At 29.0% G+C, this 25,565-nt stretch overlaps 1 protein-coding gene across 9 annotated transcripts in view; it reads left to right on the forward strand.

Annotated features, from left to right (window-relative positions):
- The first annotated feature begins 2,836 nt into the window (after positions 1-2,836).
- LOC100201235 (protein inturned) overlaps positions 2,837-25,565 on the forward strand; it is a 52,922-nt gene continuing 30,193 nt past the window's right edge. For 4 of the 9 annotated variants that reach the window (XR_010642090.1, XR_010642091.1, XR_010642093.1 and 1 more), the window contains exons 1-3: positions 2,837-3,012; positions 4,974-5,503; positions 19,335-19,420. Coding sequence is in view for 2 of the 9 variants with exons in the window: in XM_065811369.1 (XP_065667441.1) it covers positions 2,930-3,012; positions 4,974-5,503; positions 19,335-19,420 (699 nt within the window). In the remaining 7 variants the exon portion in view is untranslated. Of the gene's footprint in view, positions 3,027-4,973; positions 5,504-19,334; positions 19,421-25,565 lie in introns of all 9 variants that reach the window. The other 5 variants (XR_010642088.1, XR_010642089.1, XM_065811369.1 and 2 more) reach the window with 3 other exon arrangements.

The following is a 25,565-nucleotide window of genomic DNA, read 5'->3' on the forward strand; positions in this document are numbered from 1 at the left end:
CTTCATCATTTATGCAAATATATCATGGGCAAGTACTCAACCATTAAAAAACTTAATAATATTTATAGCTTACAAAAACATGGGTGCAAGCAGTTTTATGCCCATTAGGGTTGTTAATATAATATTTATATTCTATTGAAAGTATATATAGGGGCTCTATGAATAGATTGTGATGACGTATTGTCATCTTCATCTTCTTTGAGCCCCTGTCTGTTTAATTCTTTATTTTATAAAGATCATTGTAATAAGAAAAAATTATATATTATACTGTATATACAAAAGCGGTGCTTGTTGACAAGATTTTTCTGTCTTCTTCGTTTTTATGGATATATTTTTTCTTTCTTGTATATATGTATGTTTATTATTTTGATTAAACAGCAGAGTAAATAAAATACAAAAAAAAAAACAACAACAAAAAAAACATATGAGGAAATATGTCCTGCTTTACCGAGACGGGACGATTAGCCGAGATCTTGGTATACGGTTGACTACAAATTAAGTCTTAAAAGTGGTTACATGAACTTTTTTATCCTATCCCGCCATACCGGATAATTTCTCTGCCGAGAAACATTTTCTTAACGAAAAAGTAGTTATTTCTTGAAAATAATTATTTATAACATTGTTTTTACGCAGTTATAATTGAATTGTTATCATTATTAACAACTTGATAGAAATAAATCGTCTCGCTTAAGCGAGATAATGCAATTACGTGAAAAAAATGTCCTGTTTAAACAAGTTTCCCAGTTATTAAAGCGGGATTTTTGACAGAGAAATTATCCCGGTATGGCGGGATGGGATTCACGCGATCGTTTTTATAAGATTGATGCGTTATTTTTCAAATAATGCATCAATCTTATAAAGTTTGAATCCCTGCATTTAACTACTTAATAGGATCTTTTTGCGTGCTTTGCTCCACCTTTCTATCTTGCAAAACACCTTTAAACAAAAACGTTATGCTTGAATACTCCGCCTCGTTTGCACCGATATTTGATACATATATAGGATACAAAATCCTATTCTAGAGATATGGTGCACGACATGAAATACAAAATCCTACTCCAGAGATATGGTGTACAACATGAAATACAAAATTGATTATTTATTCAATTTCATTAGTTTAAATTAATTAAACAGAAATTAATTTATTTTGTATTTCAGGATTTAAAATACAAAATTGATTATTTACAAAACTATTATTTCTGAAAGTGTATTTGTTTATGGGTTTCAAAATAAATTAATCTTTAAAAACTAAAGGGTATAAACCTTTTTTCCACATATAAATAAAACATTAAATTTTATATACATTTAATTCGTATATATAAAATTTTTTTCGTATATACTCGTAATATATACGAATTAAATGTATAATAAATTCGTATATATTGAGTATATAGATATTTTTTAAGCGCATAACGTGTAAACGCATAAGCAAAATTAATTAAATGCATAATGTATTTTTGTTGGCGGTAAAGACGTTTCAACTTTCTTTTGTCAGTACTACCACAGGCAGTAACTGCATTGATTAAATTAAAAAATTGCAGGAGTTGTGTTAAATATTTTTTTTGATCAATAAAAATTTGTGGGTAAGGAACGTTTTTGTTTATGTTTAGAATTAATTGTTAAATTTGAACCAATTTGATACTTTTTGCAGTTCATCATTCATAGTCGAATAGAGTTGGTAAATATCATTATTAGAAAGGAACAAATTGGTATCATCTGCAAAAATGATATTTAAAAGATTTGAGGCTTTATAAAATTCATTTACGTAAAGCAAGAACAAAAGTAAAATAGAATCTTAGGTAAAGATTGTCAACTTTTTAAAAAAAAAGCTTTTATGTCGAATACTTGAAAACGTAATAATACTCTTTCAGTCTTCGACACCTCAAAGGGGGGTATCGTACCTGTTTTTTTGCCGACTAAGGCCTTAAAAAAAGGTCTGACATTAAATGTCAATCAGCCAACTAATTTTTGAATAAAATTTTCCTAGGAGGGTCAGACACCCTAAACCTCCCTTAAGGGACGGTCCTGCTCCTACTCCCACTTCCCTTTCAGTGTTTTGATTTTCAAGGTTTGTACGTTCATCTCATCTATTTTCGTGTCAACCTGAAAAATTTTTATTTCGTTTTGATTACATTTGTCATGTAATCAAACAATTTTTTTAAACGTTTCATGTGATTATCTAAAAACAGTTATGAAAATTATCCCTAAGTGTCAGTGGCGTCGCTGAGGTTGCTATTACACTTTTTTGTAATAGCAACCTCAGTGACAAAAGTTTAACAGTGCGTTTATCTTTTGGTGTCATTCCTTTAGACTTTCACTAGCAGGTGAGAGGTGAAACTAAAAAAAAGTCCTCTCTACCTAGAATTTTTTAAAAAAATAAAAGGTCCTTTAGAAAAAAAAGTTCTGTCATATTTGCATTTTATTCACTTTGGTGTCACCACTCTGTGTCAAATCGTGATGGTGTCAGCCAGTGCGGCCCACACCCCCTCGAGACGCCACTGTTAAGAGTTAAGGGTTATTAAGGAACTGTTTTTGCTACAAATAATTGTGTGTGTTTATTTTTATGTTTACGATAATCACTTTCGTCATATATAAAGTAAAGATAGGCGTTCATTCCAGACACTATTTTGACACTCTACATTAGTTCGCTCAGCAACTTCGGACTGGCGGTGCCTTGACCACTGTATAGTTTCCCTATCCTAAAATGCTTAACAGTCAATTTGGGGGAATTCAGACAATTCGAGCTAGATGTAGATGCAATCTCTGCTCACGCGAATTATGAGTTAATATCACGGATCTCATAATACAACATATTTTGAGATCAGTGGTTTTTGTTTACGTTTCTATGCGATCAATTGTGTAATGGATCTCGGTTGTTGACAATTGTATTAAATGAATCAATACAATATTGAGTTTAATAAATACAAGAATGATATCAAAGCTTTCATCTTTAAAAAAGAATAAAAACAGAAGTTCAAATTCCGTCAAGAAATATTTTGAAGATTCAAACGAGTATGTTTTTATTGGTAAATTATTGTATTTTTATATCTTAAAGAGTCTAAAATCAAACGTGGTTGTGAAAAAACTGCAGCATAAATCTATATTTATCTATTCTATTTAGCATTCTCATAGAATTAACAAGTTATTAATATAACGTATTACATTAAGAAAAATTTTGTCGAAAAGAGTTATCCAAAAATTAGAAAATCATCTATAAAAATTTTTTTATAGTTGATTTTCTAAATTTTTTTCAACAATATTTTTTTAAAAGTCAATATACTTTTCTTGAAAGTTAAATTTTAACAATAAAACATTTCTAATGTTTTATAAATATTTAAAGCACAGTATCCATTTGATTTTCCTGAAAACAACATCATTCCAATAACATTAAATTTTAATGTGGCAGGTGAATGGTTATAATTTTTGGTTGGTTTTTGAAAATAAAGTTCTGTTTTTTGAATAAAAGCTGTTCTTACTACTAATAAGTTAAGCTGACTAAAAGTATTTGAATTATATTCTAATGGTTTTGTCAAATGGTCAAATTATCATTACAATCTAAAACCTTTAATGTATAGCATTTGAGTGTAACCCATTTACAAAGGAGTCACATAATCTCTAATTTGTATTTTATTTTCGAGTTTATCAAAATTATCAAGTATTATGGTTTTTTATACCTATTACATTCTAATATAAATTCATAAATTGCATTCAAAAAGGTTCATTTAGAGATTAAGTTTGATTGCATAATTTGTAACAGTGCATATAATAACTCTAAACTAATGGTTGTATGTTTTTGTTGCAGGAGGAGTTCGACTGTTTTCAAAAAATTGAAACCATTTTACTTAGCTGTATTTAGTAATGAGCTCTATTCCATAGCTCTTTTAATTATAAGTAATAATGAAATTAGTAAGTTACCAGCTCAAAATCAGAGATCGTGTTTTATAATATGTCTTATTATTAACTATCATATATATGTATAGCTAACATTAAGGCACATTGATAGCTATGCATATATAGCTAACAATGAAAAACATTGGCAATTTTAATATGAAATGTCTGATATATATTTATATAGCCTATATTAAAGTTGTGTTCAATGATTTTTAAATTAATTTTTAACAGTAAATTGTGAAAGTTAATTGTGAATAGAATTTCCTTGAAGTTTTTTATTTGTTTTATTTTTAAAAGTACTTATTTTTATATTGTTTCTTTTGAGTATTTTTTTATATTTAAAAGATTTTGGTTAACAAAATATTTTGTCCATTTATCTTTGGCTCAGCCAACATACAATATGTTGTTAAGAAACAATGCGTTGCTGTGCGCTAAATTTTTTTTAAAGGTCTTTTTTAAACATTATTTTTTATTTTTTATACATAATTTTTGTTAATTAAATGTGCTAGTTAATAAAAATGATATTTATATTTACTATACATGTTTATCATGATTAATTACAGATATATATGTATATATATCTGTAATTAATATATATATGTATATATATCTGTAATTAATATATATATGTATATATATCTGTAATTAATATATATATGTATATATATCTGTAATTAATATATATATGTATATATATCTGTAATTAATATATATATGTATATATATCTGTAATTAATATATATATGTATATATATCTGTAATTAATATATATATGTATATATATCTGTAATTAATATATATATGTATATATATCTGTAATTAATATATATATGTATATATATCTGTAATTAATATATATATGTATATATATCTGTAATTAATATATATATATGTATATATATCTGTAATTAATATATATATGTATATATATCTGTAATTAATATATATATGTGTATATATCTGTAATTAATATATATATGTATATATATCTGTAATTAATATATATATGTATATATATCTGCAATTAATCATGATAAACATGTATAATCCAAAATAATGAAAATTGCTCTTTTTTTTTCCAGATATGAAAATATCAAATGGCCTTGGATTCAAGAAATTGAAAAAAATGGCGACCTTTTATTTATTGAAAGTCAAGTTTCGTACCGCTCACTAAATGAAGCACCAGATATTAGTCAAAGTAATTTGTTCCGTTCGTTGAGGGAACAAAGTGTACCGCAAATAATTAAGCATGCCATAAAAAATACACCTTTATTTGCGAGGAGAGGTTTAAAAGAAGAACATGCTGATAGTAATCTAAAAAGCAGGCAAAATAGTATACATTTCCATCCATCATTTTCAAAAAGTAAAAATAACTTAGAGGTTGTGGGTACTAAAGCATTTAGAAAAGATATTATCATTCCCTTACCTCCAAAACTTACTCCTGGGTTTATAGATTTAGAAAACATGTTTGGTATAATTTCTGGTTTGGAGTATGGCCAGGTTTTAAATAATGAAATTACATTAGAGGATTACAGTGGATCAAAAGATTCTATTCTTATTCAGGGAATAGTTCCATCAAGTCAAACTTTTTTTTCAGAAGATGTTTTTGTAGGTAGAGATTTAAATATTTAATTTTTCTTGCTTTTTTTTTTTTTTGTGATAGTATAAAAAAATTATAATATGCAATGAGTAGTAGATCATTTTTCTGGTATACTACTCATTATAAATCATATAAAATTTTAAGTTTTGTATTTCCTAGACCAATGTTTGTGTTTTAGAGTATTTTTGTTTTAGAGTTACAAATCATTTCTTATGTTGTTTTTTAAAATATAATAGTTTGGTTGAATAAGAATTATAGCATATTTTAAGAAATATTCAGGGTTCTTTGTAGTCTTTTTAATACCTCTTAACTTAAACAAATATTGTTATTGATATATTAGTACATCTTATTTGATGTACTAGTACAATTGATGGATATTGTTAGTGCATCATTAGGTTGCAATTTTTTAAAAATAATATTATGTTTATCTCCACAAAGCTGAGGGGTAACTGCAATTTAAGAGGCTGATCTCTATTTACTTTTTTTGAATTGTTTTTTTAATCTCAGCTTTGGTCGTCTACATTGGGAGGATGAGGGATGATTGTTATTTAATAACAAAAATGGATGTTGCAAAAAATGCCTGAGCCAGCATAAATAGAATAATGGAAACGTGAATAACTCCAAAGCCATAAGTAGTAGTAGGTTCCAACTATCAGATTTTTTCTAGTTTTCATAAACCATATGACATATAAACATTAGCTAAGTCCAAAACATGAGGTGATATTTTTTTCATTATTTTGAATTGACATGAAATCACCCACATTCAAAACTTCAGCAACAGTCCATTAAGTATTAGCACATGAAGGAGAAATAACTTCAAATTCTCCTGTTCCCGTTAGAGTTTTGGGTGAAGAAGCATAAAAATGTTACAACAAAATCACTGAAAGGTATTGGTTACATTATGCTCACAAAGCCTCCAAAAAAATCAATCTGTTTGATGTGTTTACATGTCCAAAGTACTTATTAAATTCAGTTATTAATTGATTTTATCTATAAGATCTAAAAATAAAACATATTCTTTAGTTTTTGATATAAGTAAACAATATTTATCAAAAATATTGTATTTTTTAAAAGAACAATAATTTAATGAAAATTTAACATATATTTAGAAGTTAATAATGGTTAGAATGAAAAAATGATAATAAAATAAATAATTTTATCTGAAAAATACAAAAAAAAAAAAGGTATTTGGAAATTTTTTATTCTTAGTAATTTTTTTTTCAACATCTTCAGTTCCAACAAGGCTGCAAGCAACCACTATAAGAGTTGAAAGTTACTGCAAGCAACCACTATAAGAATTGGAAATTACTGGAAAAGAAAATATGAAGTTTATATAAAGCAAGATAACGATTTACAGACAACTTGAAAGCTTGCAAGTTATATGAATCAGGTAAACAAAGACGAAGGGAGTAAATTTCAAAGAACTGATGTTAAAAGAAAAAAACTAGACAAATAAGAAATTTTGGAGCACTTAGGAACAGTCATAACAAAAGGATGAGACTTAATTGAATAACAAGTAATTTGAGAATGAGTTTTAGTAGATGGCACAAGAAAAAAATTAAGTTTTATCTGAATTAAAGTTCACCAGCCACTGAGGGCCCCATGTTGTAGCAGAAGTGAGATTTTTTCAAGCTCAAATGCCCCCTCCAAGCAATCAGAGAGTGTTGGCTTCTTATCAAGACAAAAAAAATGGTAATACCATCAGCAAACAATGCCACCTTAGATGCAAGAATTTCTGGGAGATCATTAGTGTAAATTAAAAAAAGTATGAGGCCAAGGATAAAACCTTGAGTAACCCCTGAAGTTACACGAAATAAAGAAAAGTGTTTTTCATTAAGGACAACTTTTATACTATGATTGGTAAGGAAGTATTTAATAATCATATTACCTGATACACAGTAAGAATTGAGCTTATTGAGAAGATCAGCATGCCAAACTCTATCAAAGGCTTTAGACATGTGGAGAGCAATAGCCCTAACTAGAGATGTGATGCGTTTTTTTGGTTCTTGTTTTTTTGGTTTTTTTGGTTTAAATTTAACTTTAATGGCAATGGAGAGGTTAGGGCCCCTAACCTCTCCACATCTATCTAATGCATGATAAAAACCTATCGGTTATTATAAATATTATTAGCAGTAGAAGGAGAAGATCGAAATGCCTTGCTAAGTTATTAGACTCCAATAAGCACTTGTTAAATAGTTTTGAAAGTATAAATGACAATTCCGGAAAATATTTCTGAGACTATTACAGGTATAAAGGAATATCACAATATCTACTACATCAGGTAGGTTATGATTAGTGGAATCAAGAGGTGAGGTTGATAAAAATTTCTTAGCAAACAATTCAGCTTTGTGGTTAGGTGAGATAACAATGAATGCAAAAAAGGTAAAATAACAGATTTGCCCTAATTATAGATACTGTTAAAGATTCTCCAGAAGTCTTGGGAGCCTTTTTTTTTTAATGAAATATGAGATTTTGTGACCTAAAATTAGCAGGCTTTAGCATTAGACAAACCCTTTTTACAATGGTTTCTAGCAACAGTAAAAAAAACCGTCTGCTTTTTGAAGAATTGTTATAGTGATTGATATGGAATTAATGGTTATGATTAGAAACTGCAGCAACACAATAAGAGGAAAACCATGAAGAAGAGTGAAGATTTTGATGATGAAGAAGAATGAGATAATAGTTTTATAAAGATCAAACTGTGATCAGAAGCACTTAAGGGTGAATGTGAAGAAAATGAGCGCTGACTAGTATCAGAAACAAGACATAAGTCGAGTAGAGAAGGTAAATGATTCGAATTGTCTAGAAAGCGAGATGGAAAGTTGACTATTTGTGTTAGAGATTGAGAAAGGAAAAGTTATGGGTCTTAACGCCTGCAGAGTCAGTGACACTAGAGCCAAACAATTCAGCGCGATGAGCATTAAAGTCACCAACAACAACAGTATTCGCTGAAGTATAAAGAGAAAGGATGTGGTCAATTTGATCAGAAATGACATCAAAAAGAGTGCAGTCTAGAGATAAAGGAGAGCAATATAGAACAAAAAGAAAGGTGACAGAGTGAAGTGGTGCTAAACAAAAGCACATAAAAAAATAGTCTGGGGATTCAAACCTAGTTTCTGAAAAAATTTGTTGAGTTCTTATGAATGTAAATGCCTAGTTCAAGCATGTGACTATTGGAGTCTTTACAAAATAAAGGAAGATAACCATCAACGCTAAGATCACAAGACGAGACAGCTGATCTCAAATTAGTCTCACAAAGAGCAAGTTGGTCTTGTGAACTTTGCAAGAGATAAGACTCAACAAAAGAAAAGTTACTTCGAAGACCATAAATATTAGCGAATGATAGATTTGGAGAACTTGATGATGATGTTGTTTTTTTGTGTTTTATGGTTTTTGATACTTTAGTTATTTTTAAATTGGTTAAAGAAGTTGACTCAAAACAGAGATACTGCTCAATAAACTAATAGTCCAAGCAATTGACTCATTACTATTATTAAACTCTGAGCCATAAGAAAGGGCTCCAAATGTAGCCTCGACAATGCACACCAAAAGTACAAACAAGGGCGTCATCCATACGCAACATGGCACTGTTAGTACTCTGATACTTTACAGGTGTTGATGGAATCAGCCTCTCTGAGAGGTACCACAGAGTTTGGGAAACCTGATTACCTGTTGGACTCAGAACCATAAAATTAAGTTTTAGAGCTGTACCCTCAGTAGGTGATAATAGAATGAGTTGTTATATCATAAAAACAGAGACACCAGCAAATCTCATGCATTGAGTCAAGAAGATCCAGCATTCAGCATCCTAAACTGGAAACAATGTATTATAAATACATCTACGCCAGTCTAATAGGTGAAGAAGAGGTGCGAAGCTGGTCAAGAGATTTTGTCTTTTAGGGAAACCTTTTACAAGATTGTGACACCATCTCTAGCTTTTACTCAACCAAGATTGGGGGTTGGATGAAAAAAGGTTGAGAAAAAACTGTATATATTGGAAAAGTCTTCTTTTTTTTTTTTTCACTTTTTCAATTTACTTTATTTTCACAAACACTTTTGTTGTGACATCATGGTTTGGGTCAACTTTTTTTCTATTATTATTTTTTATTATTTAATTGTTATTAATTTGTAGCTGAGTTTAAGTGGCTCTACTTGCTGATAGCTCAACTTTATATTCTGCCTTTATAAAAAATCCTCTTTTTTCAATCACTTAGAACAGGCAGCTAATCTTGAATCTGATCTCACTTCTGCAATAGATTGCAGTACTTCGTGAATTTTAGTTCTGTTAAAACATGTTCACAGATAGCTTGAAATCGTATCTTCCAGCAAAGAAACCAATGTTGACCAATTTTTATTGGAAAAGATGTCTGAATTTTGCAAGAGCACACAAGCACTGGTCTGTGGATGACTGGAAAAAAGTGTATAATGTACAGATTACTATGCAATTTTTAGACACGACTAATTGAGTATGTTGTGAATATCTTTAGCCATGCATCATTCTTATATGTTATTTTTACTTTTATTCTCCATTTTATTATTACTGCAGTACAGTACAGTATTATGACTATAATTTTAAGGTTGATAATAATGTTTTTGTTTTTTTACACTGCTTTTTGTACAACATGTGCTTTTTATGCATTTGGCTGCAGGTCATCTTTTCCGATGAAAGCACATTCAGCATCCAGGCTTACAAGACTTATGTCAGAAATCAGGTTAACATGAGACTGCTTCAAGTTGAATTGGTCCAACTGTTAAACACCCTGAAACTGTAATAATTTGGGGTTGTTTTTCATTCTATGGACCAGGCGTCTGTATGTGGTTTCTTAAGGGCACTACGGTCAACTCAGAAAGGTATTTAGAAATATTAAATACATGCACGCTACCCAGTGCATCTGCTCTGTATTCAACTGGTGATTTCATATTTCAAGACAATGGTGCTCCTTGTCATCGCTCAAAGGTGGTCATAGCCTGGTTTCAACAACACAGCGTGACACAAATGCATGATTGGCCAGGCCAGTCACTAGACATAAACCCAATTGAAAATCTGTGGAGCATCTTGAAAAGGAACATCAGCAACACCAAGCCAACAGGCAGAGTCACTCTGGTAGAGACAATAATACGTGCCTGACATCACACAGTCAACTTGGAGATATTGCACACTTTGGTTGAAAGCATGCCTCGACGTATCGCTGGTGTAATAGCTGCGAAGGATTATGCAACCAAATATTAATTTCAGACATGCTGCAATAACTACAGGACACTGTATGTGAAAAAGTTCTTTATCAAGCACTCTTTAAGATTAATTTGCAACTATGAACAGTACAATCAAGTATTGGAAAGTGTTAAATATCATTTATAGTTTAAAAGACTGTGATTTGAACTAGTTTTATGTAAAAACAAACAAGTTTTTTGATCCTTTTCACAGATCTGTATATGTATATATATATATGTGTGTATATATATATATATATATATATATATATATATATATATATATATATATATATATATATATATATATATATATATATATATATATATATATCATATATATATATATATATATATATATATATATATATATATATATATATATATATATATATATATATATATATATATATATATATATATTGCCGCCTACAAATGATGACAGATTAGAAGTATTTGGATATTGCTCTTGAAAATTTGGCTTGCCAACATCCTGTTTAGAGTCAGAGTTAAACAGTTTTTTAGCAACACTTTTTCTAACTTCGAGCATTAGTTCCTCGCCAGCTATGGAGAAAATAACTGTTCTCTGGTCATGGTAAATGATGATGATGTTGTTTCATCACGTCAATGCATGCTTGGGCAGTATCAAGCCTTTAATTTTATAATTTTCCATATCTCTGATTGCTAGTAGATCCATTTGGAGCCGTACATGCAAAAGGAGCTTTTAAAAACCAAAAAGTATAAAAAACACTAACAAACTCAGCAAAACTGTAAAACGTGACATCGTTTGCAGAAAAAAGATTTGAATCAAGCTGTGGACTAAGAAGGCAAAGTACAAGATTATAGATTGATTTAGCAAGATATCTTGCATGATAGAAGGCACCAGGTCTTTTAAAATGAAATCCTGTGACAAATCTGCCTAAGTATACAACTGTTAACTGGCAAAGGTACTTATAGTCCTCTGGGAAATACGTTTTCTTTTAAAGCTTCACTGCAAAACTGTAAAATTTTATCAGCCTAGAAAAAATATTTATTTAATTAGTTCTAAGAATAATTTGTTTGTTGATAAAAAATATGCTTTATTAATGTTATATATTTTCTTTCCTTATAAAGTCTTAACAGTTTAAAATCTCTGAAATATTTTATCTCACCTTATTTTTAATAAACATTCCACGGTTACTTTTCCAGTCAAATTTGTTCATATTCTCTTAATTTAGTCCTTTAGCAAACATTTTATTCCACTTATTGTGTAACGTTTTAAATGTATTGTCTGTAGGTCCGGTTGTAACTTTGCCAATCGCTTTTTCTATTTCTTTAGCTTCGAGTTCTACAACATGGTGTCTACATGCTAATCAAATTTGTGGTTTGCTTCTCCATCTCTCAATAATTGACACTGCTCCATTAATCCATCCAGTATTTCTTGCAGTTGTATCAAACAATACACTATCAACTGCTTTGAATAGATTCCTTTCATTTAAAACCTTTATTATTGCAGTAGCCAGGGTTATTCCACACCCATCAGAAATTTCAATTACTCCAATAAGCTAAGGCTCATTGAGATCTGGTGAGCTTACAATTACTGCCAACCTTTCCTCATTTTTGTCATTATTAAGAACATTTGTAATTTTTTTGTGTCCAGGTGAAGAGTCAGAGATAAGTGTTTAGCTTTTGAAATGAAAGATTTCTTTATTTTAATTCCTTCATTCGTTAAGACCATTTTGTTATGCCTTCTTGAAGTTGTTTCTGATAGTGAAAACTTATTCAAATCTCCATTTATGATACTTGCAATTATAGCTACCTCACCTGTTGAAAAAATATTGTATCTTTTTGCAACAATTGATGTTGATTTAATTATATCTTTAGGCAAAGAAACCGTTACAAAATCGTCTGTTTTTTTCCTTTTTGAGTTAAATTCTTTAAAGTCTATATCTAGCTCATCTGAGTCTACAAATTCAGTATCAGAATGTTTTTGAAGACTTGATTGAAAAATGTTGTCAGACAATTGTTGACCTATAATTTTTGCTTGAGATTCATTTGTTTTTGCAATCTTTCTTTTTATAAACTTTTCATAATTATTGTCCTTACAATCCATTGACCACTTTTGTAGGCTTTTTTGGACGTCCAAAAACATACAATCTTCTTTTGTGGTTGGAAGTGATTTAGTTTTATCTTTCATTATTATGTTATTAACATATGAAGGAGAAATGTCGAAAAGATTACGTATGTCTTCCCGAAATTCTATGCGCAATTTTTTATACCCAGTAGATACTTTATTGCTGTTTGCTTGTAATCTACTTCTGCGATTTTCCAATTCCATAATGTTATTCCTATAAGATATGCATAAATTAAAAAGTAAAGTTAATTACTAGTATTTTATCATATTTATACCAATATTATTTCTGTCAGAATTAGAAATTAAAAGTATTATTTATACCTTGTAATGGTATAAATAATACTTTTAATTTTTGTTTATGACAAAAATTAAAAGTATTATTTATAATACTTTTAATTTTTGTCATAAACAAAAATTAAAAGTATTATAAAATATAATGGTATAAATAATACTTTTAATTTTTGTTTATACCTTGTAATGGTATAAATAATACTTTTAATGTTTGTTTATGACACAATATTGAGCCTGTTCCCATATTTTAACTATGGCTTTAGTAAAACACATCAAGCTGTTCTCTTTTGTCTGACAACCACCAGATTCATTACATTTAGGCGTTAAAATTTTTTTAGAAAGAGGGCAGGTAACAATGTCCTGAAGTCTAGCAGATTTAGAAATTGATGTCATAAAGTATTTTCTATAATGAAGATATCCAAGCACTTTTCCTTTTGTTGGCAGTTTATTATCTGGTAGCTTTTGGATGTTTTTTTCTACCAAAAAACCTTTTTTGATCTTGTTTGAGACATCGCATATATTTTTCTAAATTCCAGACAATAGTAAGTGCAATGTTTAATAAAAAATTTCTTATATATGTTTACAATGTCCCTAGAGATATAAATTAAAATCGTGCGTGAACAAAACCTTGAATTATACATATGGTAAAACTTGTAATAAACCTGTTTTATTTTAAGTTTTTAACATTTAAGATTTCCCAAGTGAGTATTTTATGTTACGTTTTAAGTTTAATTTATTAAGTCGTCTTGAATAAGTTACGTAAAATACTAGCGTAAACAATACTTTTCGCTAAAACAAGGAGGTTCGAAGAAAATGTTAAAAATTTCAATAGACTGGAGGAGGTAGTAAATTTAACTTTAAAAAAAAACGTTTATAATTTTCTCTATGTACTCATCAAAATGTACCAGTAATCAAATGACAACCTGCGAAAATCAAAAGTTTTGCAGAAATGGCGGGGGGTAGTATGTATATATATATATATATATATATATATATATATATATATATATATATATATATATATATATCTTAGACTACTGATATGTATATATATATATATATATAAGGGCTTGTTATAAAGCGAGCGCAATCGCGCTCCGCTCGTAAATCAAATGACAACCTGCGAAAATCAAAAGTTTTGCAGAAATGGCGGGGGGTAGTATGTATATATATATATATATATATATATATATATATATATATATATATATATATATATATATATATCTTAGACTACTGATATGTATATATATATATATATATATAAGGGCTTGTTATAAAGCGAGCGCAATCGCGCTCCGCTCGTAAAACGCGCCCGTAAACGGTATTTTCAAACGTTCTAGGCGCGATAAACAACGCTCGTTCAGCTTATAACGAGCGTATAAAATAACGCTCGTCCAATAGTTCGGGATTATTTTTTTATTTTCATAAAATATTTTAAAAAGATTTTTTATTAAAGATATTCTATTATCAAAGCACTAATATAAAATATAAAAAGCACTACGTCGTTCTCTTTTGCACTAACGTAATTAATAAGCAGTTTGAAGTCGTTAATAGTCACTAATTTCAATAATGGAATGTGCACATGGAAACACAATGTAAATACAAAAATGTGCAATTAAAATAAGAATAGAAAATTAGAAAACCATTATAAGAAAATTGAAACTGCAGAGTATTTTTAATCTTGTGAAAATATCAAGTAAGATTTATTTGATTTATTGTTTGTAATATTCCACACATCGTTTATAATAAAAATAAATATTAATAATAGAGTAATTTTTAACTTAGTTTTTGTTCATAGTATAGGTTTTTTATTAACTATTATTTATTTTAACTCAAATTTGAAGCGATTCTGTTGTTTAAAATGCTCGCAACCAAGGGCATTCAAAAAGGAACAAAGTAATGATGTCAACATTTATTAAATGGAAAGTTATTATTCTTATTTATTATTATTTCAAATTATCCTTGTATTATTTTTTTGAGATAAAAAAAACGTAATTTAAAAAAGAAATTTTAGAAAAAAATTAAATAATTAATTTGAATAAAAAATATCAAGAAATATAAAAACCATTAACCGTAATTAAGTTTACAGCATAACATTTTAAATTACATATATCAAAACAACGACGCAAAACTAAGTCACCAAATTATACTTCAATACTAAATCAATAAAAGTTGCGTTTTTGTTTGATATTATTTTTTTATAACATAAATAGTTAAAAATAAAATCGCGATCTGACAATATAAAAGAAGTTTGGAAATATAAAAATCTACTTCGTTGAAGTAGTTTCATGAGTGTCATACTAATTCAAACATTTTTTGACGAAAGAATTATGTAACAAATAAAAAAAGATATAAAAAATAAAAAGCTTTTTGTAAGCATCACCTTCAGCAATTTTCATGATCGCGCTCGCCGACGTTATCTCGAGCGCACATAATCACGCTCGATGAAAACATATTCTAATTTTACGAGCGCGATATAACAGGCTTGACGATTTTCTTCATCACAAGCCCTGTATATATATATATATATATATATATATATATATATATATATATATATATATATATATATATATATTTCTCCTTTTAAGAGGTCAGTCTTGAAATAAAATTTGAGAAGACTTAAAGTAGAGAACTTATGAGTAAGAGCCATTTATCAGGACTAAAATAAATTATGATAATAGTAGCACAAAGCAATAAATATCTTTTATTTTAATTTACAAGTTAAAATTCTTTGCCCTCTGCATACCCTAAGCTTTCACAGAAAAGCAGGGTTGGCTTTAAAAAACTCGTCCAATAAAACCCACTTAAAAAAACCCAATAAAACCTAGGCGGTTTGGCTTTTATTGGGTTTTTTTAAAAGATGTTTATCATTTTATGAGTTATTATAACTAAATTAACTATTATAACTATAATATTATTAAATTAATTATTAACTATTATAACCAACAATAACAGCAATCAGAGTAGGTTTACTAATATTTGAATCATTATATATAAATTATTAAATAACATTATGTAAGATATATCTTATATAAAGTTAAAGTAGAAAAGTATACTAATTTTCAATATCATTAAGCAAAAACAAAACAAAAATTTAACAGATATAAAATAAAAATAAAACCCCAAAAAACCCAAATTTACCCAATAAAACCCAAAATTACCCAAAGAAAACCCACTGAGCCGGGTTTTTGCCAACCCTGCAGAAGAGGGGTTACATTTAAAATTGTTTTCCTGCAATTGTTAATCTAAAACATGCCTTTGTTTTGAACTGTTGAGAAATAGTTAGTTAAAGGTTGCAGAAAACAAAGAACTTTTGGAAGTCTAGATAGATATTATGTATACTTATAAATGTTTTTCCTGAATTTGATGATTGGCTGAAAACCAAAAATTCTTTTTTTAAAATTGGTAAAGAAATAGTTTCCACAACATCTTAAACAAATGAACTTAAAATAAGTAAATGATTGTTATTTTTGTTGAGCCCTTGAGTCAAAGAAGAAGTTAGCATTCACTAACTTGTATTTACTTGTAAATTAGCAGACAAATTAGAGGGTTGTATTTTTATTGAATATCAAAGACTAAGTTGTTAGATTCAAAATGAGATATTAAAGAGTTAGGAGAGTTTACAGTTTGCTAGACTTATGTTGTCCAAACCAAAATTTGTAGAAAGGTTTAAGTGAGAAATAACTTTAATAATGGAAGTTAGAATGATATAAACAATGGGCTTGTAACTTGTTTGTCTGAGATCTCAGAAAGAATATAGTTATCAAATTCAAGAGATAAATTAAAAAAAAAGTTCTTTGCAAATGGTTCTGCCTATTCTTTTGGAGAAGTAATAAGATCAGACCAATGTATAATAGAAGGAATGTTAATCTTGGCTTTATTAATGACACTATCAATAATTATCCTAAAGTCTCTTAATTTAACTTTTGAGATAAAATAAAATAAAAATAATAACGGAGTTTAGCATTAGTCAATAACTTTTTGTATCAATTTTTTGGAATGACAAATAAAAACTGTTCTCAGGAAAGTAGGTCTGATGAAAAGAATTGATCATGCGAAGATATCTCTATATAGTAGTTTTACAATAAAAATACTGATCTGATCTGCAAAAACTGTTTAACACTGGGACTAACATCTGATTGTTAAAAATTGATATAATTAAAAAAAAAAAATTCTATTTAGATAAAAAATGACATTACAGAAACTCATGTAAGTCACACAAGTGTGAGACCATTGAAATTGAACTTTTTAAAAATATGAAGAGGTCTACTACAAGAAAATAGCCAGATGCAGTTTAAATCAGTCAAATATATTGATGCAATATCTTTAATCTTAACTTAACAAAAAGCTCAAAACCAGGGGATTATTTTAAGTCAGAGTTAACTTCTACTAGCCTTTGCATTTTAAAGCAAGTCCTACAAGGCACAGAACATGTGGCAGCTTGTATATAATGTTTGTATGAATAAGGAATCATGTATTTAGAATATGCAGACGCGTATCCACTAAATCAAGCCAAAAATTAAAATGTTTCTATTATAAAGATTAAGAATAACTAAATACTTCTAATAGTAAAATGAAAATTGTTGTAAAATTTTTCAGGGATACAGTAAAGATTACATTAAGCAAAGTTCAATTGATCTTTAAGTTATGCTAGTTAGAGTTGTTGTTTTTTTTATTGTGTTATTTGAGAATTTAAAAGTGATGATTGAAATTTTTGTAAATGTTTTATTCAATTATGTACCATTAGACAGGTTTCACATTTTGTTTAAGTACATCTATGGTTTTTCTTTTTTTATGTTCAATCAAATTGGTACTTTTTTGATATATTTATGTAATGATTATGTTGAATTGATCCTGATTTTAAAATAGGTATAGCTTTCTAGAATGATCAATTATCAAACAAGAATGATCAATTATCAAACAAGAAGGTTGTTGAACAAGTATGTTGAAACATCTAATCCCTTAAGTGTTTTTTTTCGTTTAATTGAAGATAGTTTTTTCACTGACTTTTTCTGTTCAGACTAAACAGATATGTCTGCTTAATTATTACCTTGGCAGTAATATCAATCTTCTCTCATTTCATTTCTTTTTTAGAAGACAATGATTTTCAATTTTTTTTTTTTCTCTATGGAGAAATTGGTTTTATCAAAAACTAGTTCATAAAGGTTTTGTTATTGATGAAGAAACACATTTTAGTTCATAAAGGTTTTGAAATTTATGAACAAATATTTTAATTCATAAAGGTTTTGTTATTTATGAAGAAGTATTTTTTTGATCAATACTTATATTTTAAAAATTAACTATAAAATATATTAGTTATAAACATTTATAAATTATTTTTATAAATGTTTATAATTAATATATTTTATTGTTAATTGATTTCTTTAATTTGGATTTGTCTGATGTTTTATATATATTTTTTTGTTTATTTTAACAGGATCAAGTCTAAACTTGTTCAAATACTTTGCTTTTAACTTTTAAAACTTGATGGAACAGTTTCAATTGTGTTGAAAAAATTTTAACATTCAATTTATTCAATTTTATTCTTAGCCACATAAGTATCATTGAAAATGGAATACAAAACTATGAATCTCTGTATGGATTATGGATCTCTATTTTTTAAATTTTATAGCAAGATTACAAGAAGCCCCTAAGTCTGAGTAAACTGATTTTGAGAAATCAATGAAAAATAAACCTACTCTTAGTTGATCATCAATAGAAATTGATATTTTTATTGGCCATTTTAAGAACCAAAAATTTTTTAATTGGTTTAATATTTAAATAGATAATAGATTCAGTATATAGAATGTAGAAAAAGAAAGTCAAAATTTTAATTTATGAGACATAAAGTGCATTTTGCAGATAGGCTCCTCATATCTTTTATCAAAAATGCAGCTAATAATATTTAAAATAAAAATGATGTATAAAACCAGAGAGTTTTTATGAGCATTTATGATGCTTATCAGAAAACTAAAAATTTCTAGTCCAAAAGCCTAATAATGTTTAAATTATGTTTAATTTTATTATCATATTTTATTTTAATTTTATTATCATTTGTCGACACATTCACAACTTATTTCAATCTCACATTTAGTTCAAGAAATAACTTAATATAAAAAAAAAATTTCTTGAAAAATCTAGCAATCATAATATATTAAACACTATAAGTGTGCTATACACAAATTAAATTTAATATTATGATTTAAACTTTTTGATTTTCAGGTGATGTTTTAGTAGCTGTTAATGGAGATGAAGTTGATTGTAATAATATAAGCAAAAAACTTACAGAAATTAATGGACTACCAGAGGTATTATATATTTAAGTAACTTTGATATTTTTTATATTATATTTTGTTTTCTAACAATCTTTAAAATAGATCAGTAATATGGTTTTGTAACGTTGTAATGTTGTTTCTTATATATTTTTCATCTTTCAGATGATCTCATATATTAGTGATCTTTAAGAATGATTAATTCAGCTATGTGATAAAGGACTCCCTTAATTTGTGTCCATGGTATATTTTAAGGATGTACCGGAATTTTGTTCTGGTTGGAATTCCGCCTGCAATTTGCAACTTTTAGGTCATACCGATTCTGGCCAAAATATTTCACAATACAATATTTCCGACCGGAATGCCGGTGTCATGAAATAAATTAACCCCCATAATAAATTAACTCCCGTAGCGTAAAAAATTACCCGGGGAGTTGATATATTTCAAAATGGATTAACTCCCCTTGAAATTAATTAAACAACAACTTAAACGAATTACAAAAAAAGTATTTCAACTTGATGTTTTCATGTTTGTTTTTAAATCTGTTAATTTGTTATTGATATGGATATATTAACAGTAGCACTATATATATATCTCAAGCATTCTTAAATATTTATACATTCGATATATATGTCCAGGGTGCGGAAAAAGTTTAAAGATGCAGATGATCATGTATTAGCGTCCAGAGTTAAGAGTTTCAGGCAAAAAAAGTAGAAGCTGAAAACTTGAAGATGGTGTGTTACAGGCGACATGAAAAAGCTACAGTTAAGCAAAGAAAATTCTTATGATCTTAAACATTAGAGAAATAGCATTATGATATTTCTATATGTGAAACTGCAATATAATATTATATATATATATATATATATATTTATATATATGTATATATATATATATATATATATATATATATATATATATATATATATATATATATATATAAAGTATGTTAGTGGGAAATTCCACTGTTACTTATGGGACATTTTGATTTTTGTAAAGTCATATTTTTATATATATATTTTTTGTTTTAACAAATAAGATGTTTATATATTGATTAGATGTTTATATATGAATCATGTCAAAATCATTTGTTTTCATGTATATTGAAATTTTGTTCAATTATTATAAGTTTAGGAATTATAGTTGATTATACGCTGTGTTACTTATGGGATGCAAATAAACATTCCATTACACCTATTGTTTTCAGTGGAGTATTTGAAGCCAAATATTTAACCTACATAAACTGGCTACTTAAATTAAATTAAGTAGTTATTATTCTGCATAAAATTATTCAAAAGATTGTTTTAGTTTGTTTAGGATAAATGACAATAAGTGAATTATTAATTTTTAACGTTTTATTAACTAAAACAATAAGAAGAAATATTAATATAACAAGAATAATAATGTTCAATTTCATCACATTCTCCTCGACATCTTTAAGTTTTAAGTAGTCAATTGTTCAAAAATCTAACCGATTTGGAGCCGTGCACTTTCAAGTTGATCGTCTTGGTAAAATATTACTTTCAACCTTATTGGGCATGGCAGGTCAAGACTCACTGAATGTCGTAGAAAGATCCAATAACACAGTCTCATCTGGTTTTTGTAACAGGTATACAGTAGGTTGTTCTGATGAGCTTAGATTCACCGTTTCCAAGTTAACTGTAGGTGAGCCTTAAGATTGTATCTGGTGTGCAGTAGGTTTTTAAACAAGTATGCAGTAGATTGTTCTGATGATCTTAGATTCGGTGTTTCCAAGTTAACTGTAGGTAAGTCTTAAGTTTGAAACTGGTGTGCAGTAGATTCGACAGAGTAGGTTGTAAGAAGCAATCATTCTGGTAACGCTAGGGTGGCATAATGAATTGTTTAAAGACAATAGAGTAGACAAGCTCATTGCTGAAGTGTACATAAAACTAAAAGTATCAGGTGCAATAGTCTATTACTTTTTGGTAAACAATGTCAAAGTTATAACAAGAAAGCTTAAGATGCCGTTGATATATTTTATCATTCTTGATTTTACTTGTATTATTCTTGTTAAACATAAACAATACAGATTGTTGATCAGTTAAAAGCTTGAAATGCTTCCCAGTTAGTAAATGGCACTAATGCGAACAGATTCTGTAACAGCACATGCCTTTTTTTCAATAAGGGGATGTTTTAGCTCAGATGATATAATAATTGCAAAAAAAAGCAACTGGTCTGCCATTTTGATTAAGAAGTCCTGCGATAGCTGTATCAGATGCATGGGTTTCTCATTAATAGAACACAACAAGCTGGACATTTATATCTAGGATGCAGAGTGTTTCCTTAAAAGAAGCAAACTTTTTTTTTGAGGAGTTGTTACTATTAGGAATGGCAGCAGATGTGGTGAGAATTTCTGTATTTTCATTAGAAACAGATGCTAAAAGTAGGTAGATGTAAAAGTAGGTTTTTGGTAAACTGAGGATTAGGGTGATGCAAAATTTGTAGGTTCAAAACTTTAGTTGTCCTCAAGCTTGCCCTTGTTCTATATGACAATAGTAGTTATTGGGCAAAATTTGAATCAAATCGGATGATATTTAGGGGTTGCCATGTTATATCACATTTTGGTATAAGGTTACATAAAGTAAAAAAAATATTTTTTATTTTTACATTTTTTATATTATATTACTGAATTATTTATTATCAATTTCTTATTGATAATAAATACTAAATACTATTACTAGGCAATAATAAATCAATCATCTTCATCATTCAACAGTCATCTTCATCAGGGTAGACTTTGATGCAACTGGAAATTCCTTCCGGTGAAGATCAACCAATCTAAGAAGAAACTGCTTTTGGTTTTCATCTTTCGTAACGCTTGAGTTAAAGGATGTTATAAGTGCTATGCCTCGTTCCGCGCAATCGTTGACGACTTTCATTTGACGAACCTTGTGCTTCATTTCAAGATATGTTGAATCCATATCCCACTCTGAAGATTCTTTCATAAAAAATGATTCAGCTTTTTCTTTTCCATTTTTCAAAATTAGATCGAAAAGTTCTGCGGTGCGTTGTGTGACGAAGGAAGACAATGGGCTGTGACAATCGAATGTGGCAGCATCAAGTCTTTTGAGAGATTTCTGCCTTGGCTGTTGTTTCAGGTTGTTTGCCATGTCTCTCTTGGTGTTGTTGTCGACACGGGAATCGAAGAAAGCCAATCCTATTAGATGTTCAGAAAAATACCAGAGGTGGCAATGCAAAACTTTTGCTGCATTAATTGCAATTGTACGATTTGGATATTCTTGAATCCATTGAAGAAGCTTGGCATCATTGAATGGTGCTCGTTCAGCTAACGGAGCTTCATTCCAAAACTGTCCGTATACAAATGCCACAAAAAGACTTATATCTGTTATTCCTTTCTTTTCCTTTGCAGTAATAACAAATTGATCCTGAAACAAATATATCTTTATACAATATATAGCTTTTGCCGTCCAACGTGCATTGTGTGTTGCACCTGGAGCCCAAAACTTCACTTTGAACTCCAATGTTGTAGTTGATCCTCCAAGGAAAATAAGGCACAAATTCAAGAGTTCTAAGTAATCATCCCTGGGTTGTTGACCTTTAATTGCTTCACTATAATATACTACCATTTCTTCACGGAGTTTGAGAAAAAAATCGCAGTTGTAAAATTCTTTATTCCCTTTAGTGAACACCTCCTTGTTGATTGCTGGCCATTGTTTCTGGAAACGGTTAAAAATTCCAACTTCAGGTCCTCCACTGGTTCCAAATGCAGTCGTGAAAATGGTGGAAAGCATGACTTCAAACATATGGTGCCTGCATGCTATCCATATAAGATTAGGGTCAAGATTCTGCTCCATTATTGTGCAGGCACCATTGTTCAACCCAGTGTTAGATGAAGTAGTGTCAAAAACCAGTCCCCGAACAAATTCTTTCAATTTCCAGTCTTTAAGAGCCTTCATGCAAGCATCAGCCTGTTGCTCACCTGTACCTCGATCAATCTTTGGAACGCCCAGCAATTTTTCCACCCCACCACCAGTCACAAGGATGGCAATTCTATCCACTTTTTTTTGACCACCAGTGATATCAGGTAAGAGCTTTCCATCCCAATGCAGAAGAAGTGGATCATCAGGAGAGAAATCAACCTTGTCAGCTGTAGTCACCGCTTCACGAACAGATCGCCTTTTTCTGCGGATTGTGCTGTACGACAATGATAAATCTTTTACCGAGTGACCAAGAGCCTGAGACACTGTTCCAACCACGAAGAGTGCACGGCGATCAGAAATATTAACACGATCAAGAGATGATACAACATTATTTGTTAGAACTTTCATCTTCTTTTTCGTTGAACCACTTGTGCTCAGTGTGCTGGAAGCAGAAGGAGTCTGATATTCATCATCATCCGAGGAACTAGAGCTACTTTCACTCACAATGTCAACTGTTGATGAAGAAGAAATGAGTTCTGTTTTTTCCGCTTGACTTCTTTGACGCCTCAATTCCATTTTAGTTTCTCGGACTCGTTTCCGTGCCTCCCTAGCTGTTAAATTCCGATCAATTCCTGCCATACTACAACTTAATGGATCTTCTTGCTGCTGACGTAAAAATGCTTTATCTTCATCGTTTTTCATAACTTCTGATGCATTCTTGGTTGAAATATCAAAAAGTTCTTCAAGGTCAGCGTGGAAAATTCCTTCTTTCATTTGACAGCTGTCCAATTTTGATCCTCGGTGTTTATTCAGCAGCAGATATTCGTCATAAAGTTTTTTTAACTTTCTTTCCGCATTGTCAATTCTTTGAGTTGGAATTTTTCCTCTCTCCCATATAACAAGAACTGCTTCAATTGTTGCCCGAATACTTTTTTTCACTTCTTGTTTCTCTTCTATATGATGGAAGAGCAACCTCCGAAGAACATCCCCTCTTGAAGGAAGTCTGGCAGTCGACAGAGTTTGTGTAGGTTTACCAACAAGCCACACCTCAGCAGAAGATCTAGTGGTTGCCATATTATCAATTTCTAAATTATAAATAAATAAACAATGAAAAAACAAATTTGCGAAATTTGAGAAAATCACAAAATTTTACCAATGGTTAATTCATCTTATAAAACATGGCAACCCCTAAAATTGCTTCTTTTAGTCTAATTTTTGGTACACATGATCCTAGGTGATAAAGGAACACAGGCAACCTTGAGGAGAATGTTTTTTGTGACATTTTTTTTTCTATTACAATCTGAATCACCCTACTGAGGATAGATTATCTTCAAAATACTTTTGAGCAGATTCGTAAGTTCTAGCTTTGTCAAACATAACCTCTTGTATCATTTCTCAATTTTTGAGAAGTTGTTGTTTGATGTCATAAGAAGCTATACCACTAATAAAGGAGTCATGAATTACTTCTTCTTGGTATTGTAATTGAGTAACTGCTTTAAAGTTACAATTTTTGGCAAGTATTTAAAGTGCTTGGCTGTACTCAAAAATCTGATGAGAAAGAAAATTAGTTAGTATTCTAAGTTTGTTTTCTTGAGATAACACATATAAAAAAATATATAAAAAGTTCTAAACCAATGTTTAAATTCTTGGTTACTTGATGGTGTGTTTGTGATTCAAATTGTGCTGGTCGTAGAGCTATGTTTGTTTGTTTTTTGTTACACAATGATTAACAAGTTAATAAAATTTTGTTGGACTCGAAGGATTAATGTCAATAACTAAATTATTGCTTTTTAGTGTTTTATTGACTAAAACAATTAAAGGAAATATTAATATAACAACAATAATAATAATGCTCAATTTCATCACATAGCTATTTATTTATATATGTTAGATCAAATTACTTACGAGGAAAATTCTACTCTTTTATCAAAATGTAGTTTAGCTACTATTTATATAAAAAGTATGAGACACGACTTTAATTTGAAATTTAAAACAAAAAAATAATAAAATTAAAAGTTTTTTTAACATATGGCAACCAAATGATTACTTAGTTTTTCTTTGAATTTATTTATTTATTCTATCAAAATAACTCACTTGAGCATGGAATTGCCCTAGTGTATTGAACAAATAAAGTGCTCGATGTTCTTAAAGAACAGAGCAGTAAAAATTAGTAAAAATACTTATCTAATTAAGACCGTCAAAAAAAATTAGATAAGTATATATATATATATACATATATATATATATATATATATATATATATATATATATATATATAT

The sequence above is a fragment of the Hydra vulgaris genome, chromosome 12 (assembly GCF_038396675.1).
Source record: "Hydra vulgaris chromosome 12, alternate assembly HydraT2T_AEP".
Taxonomy (NCBI): domain Eukaryota; kingdom Metazoa; phylum Cnidaria; class Hydrozoa; order Anthoathecata; family Hydridae; genus Hydra; species Hydra vulgaris.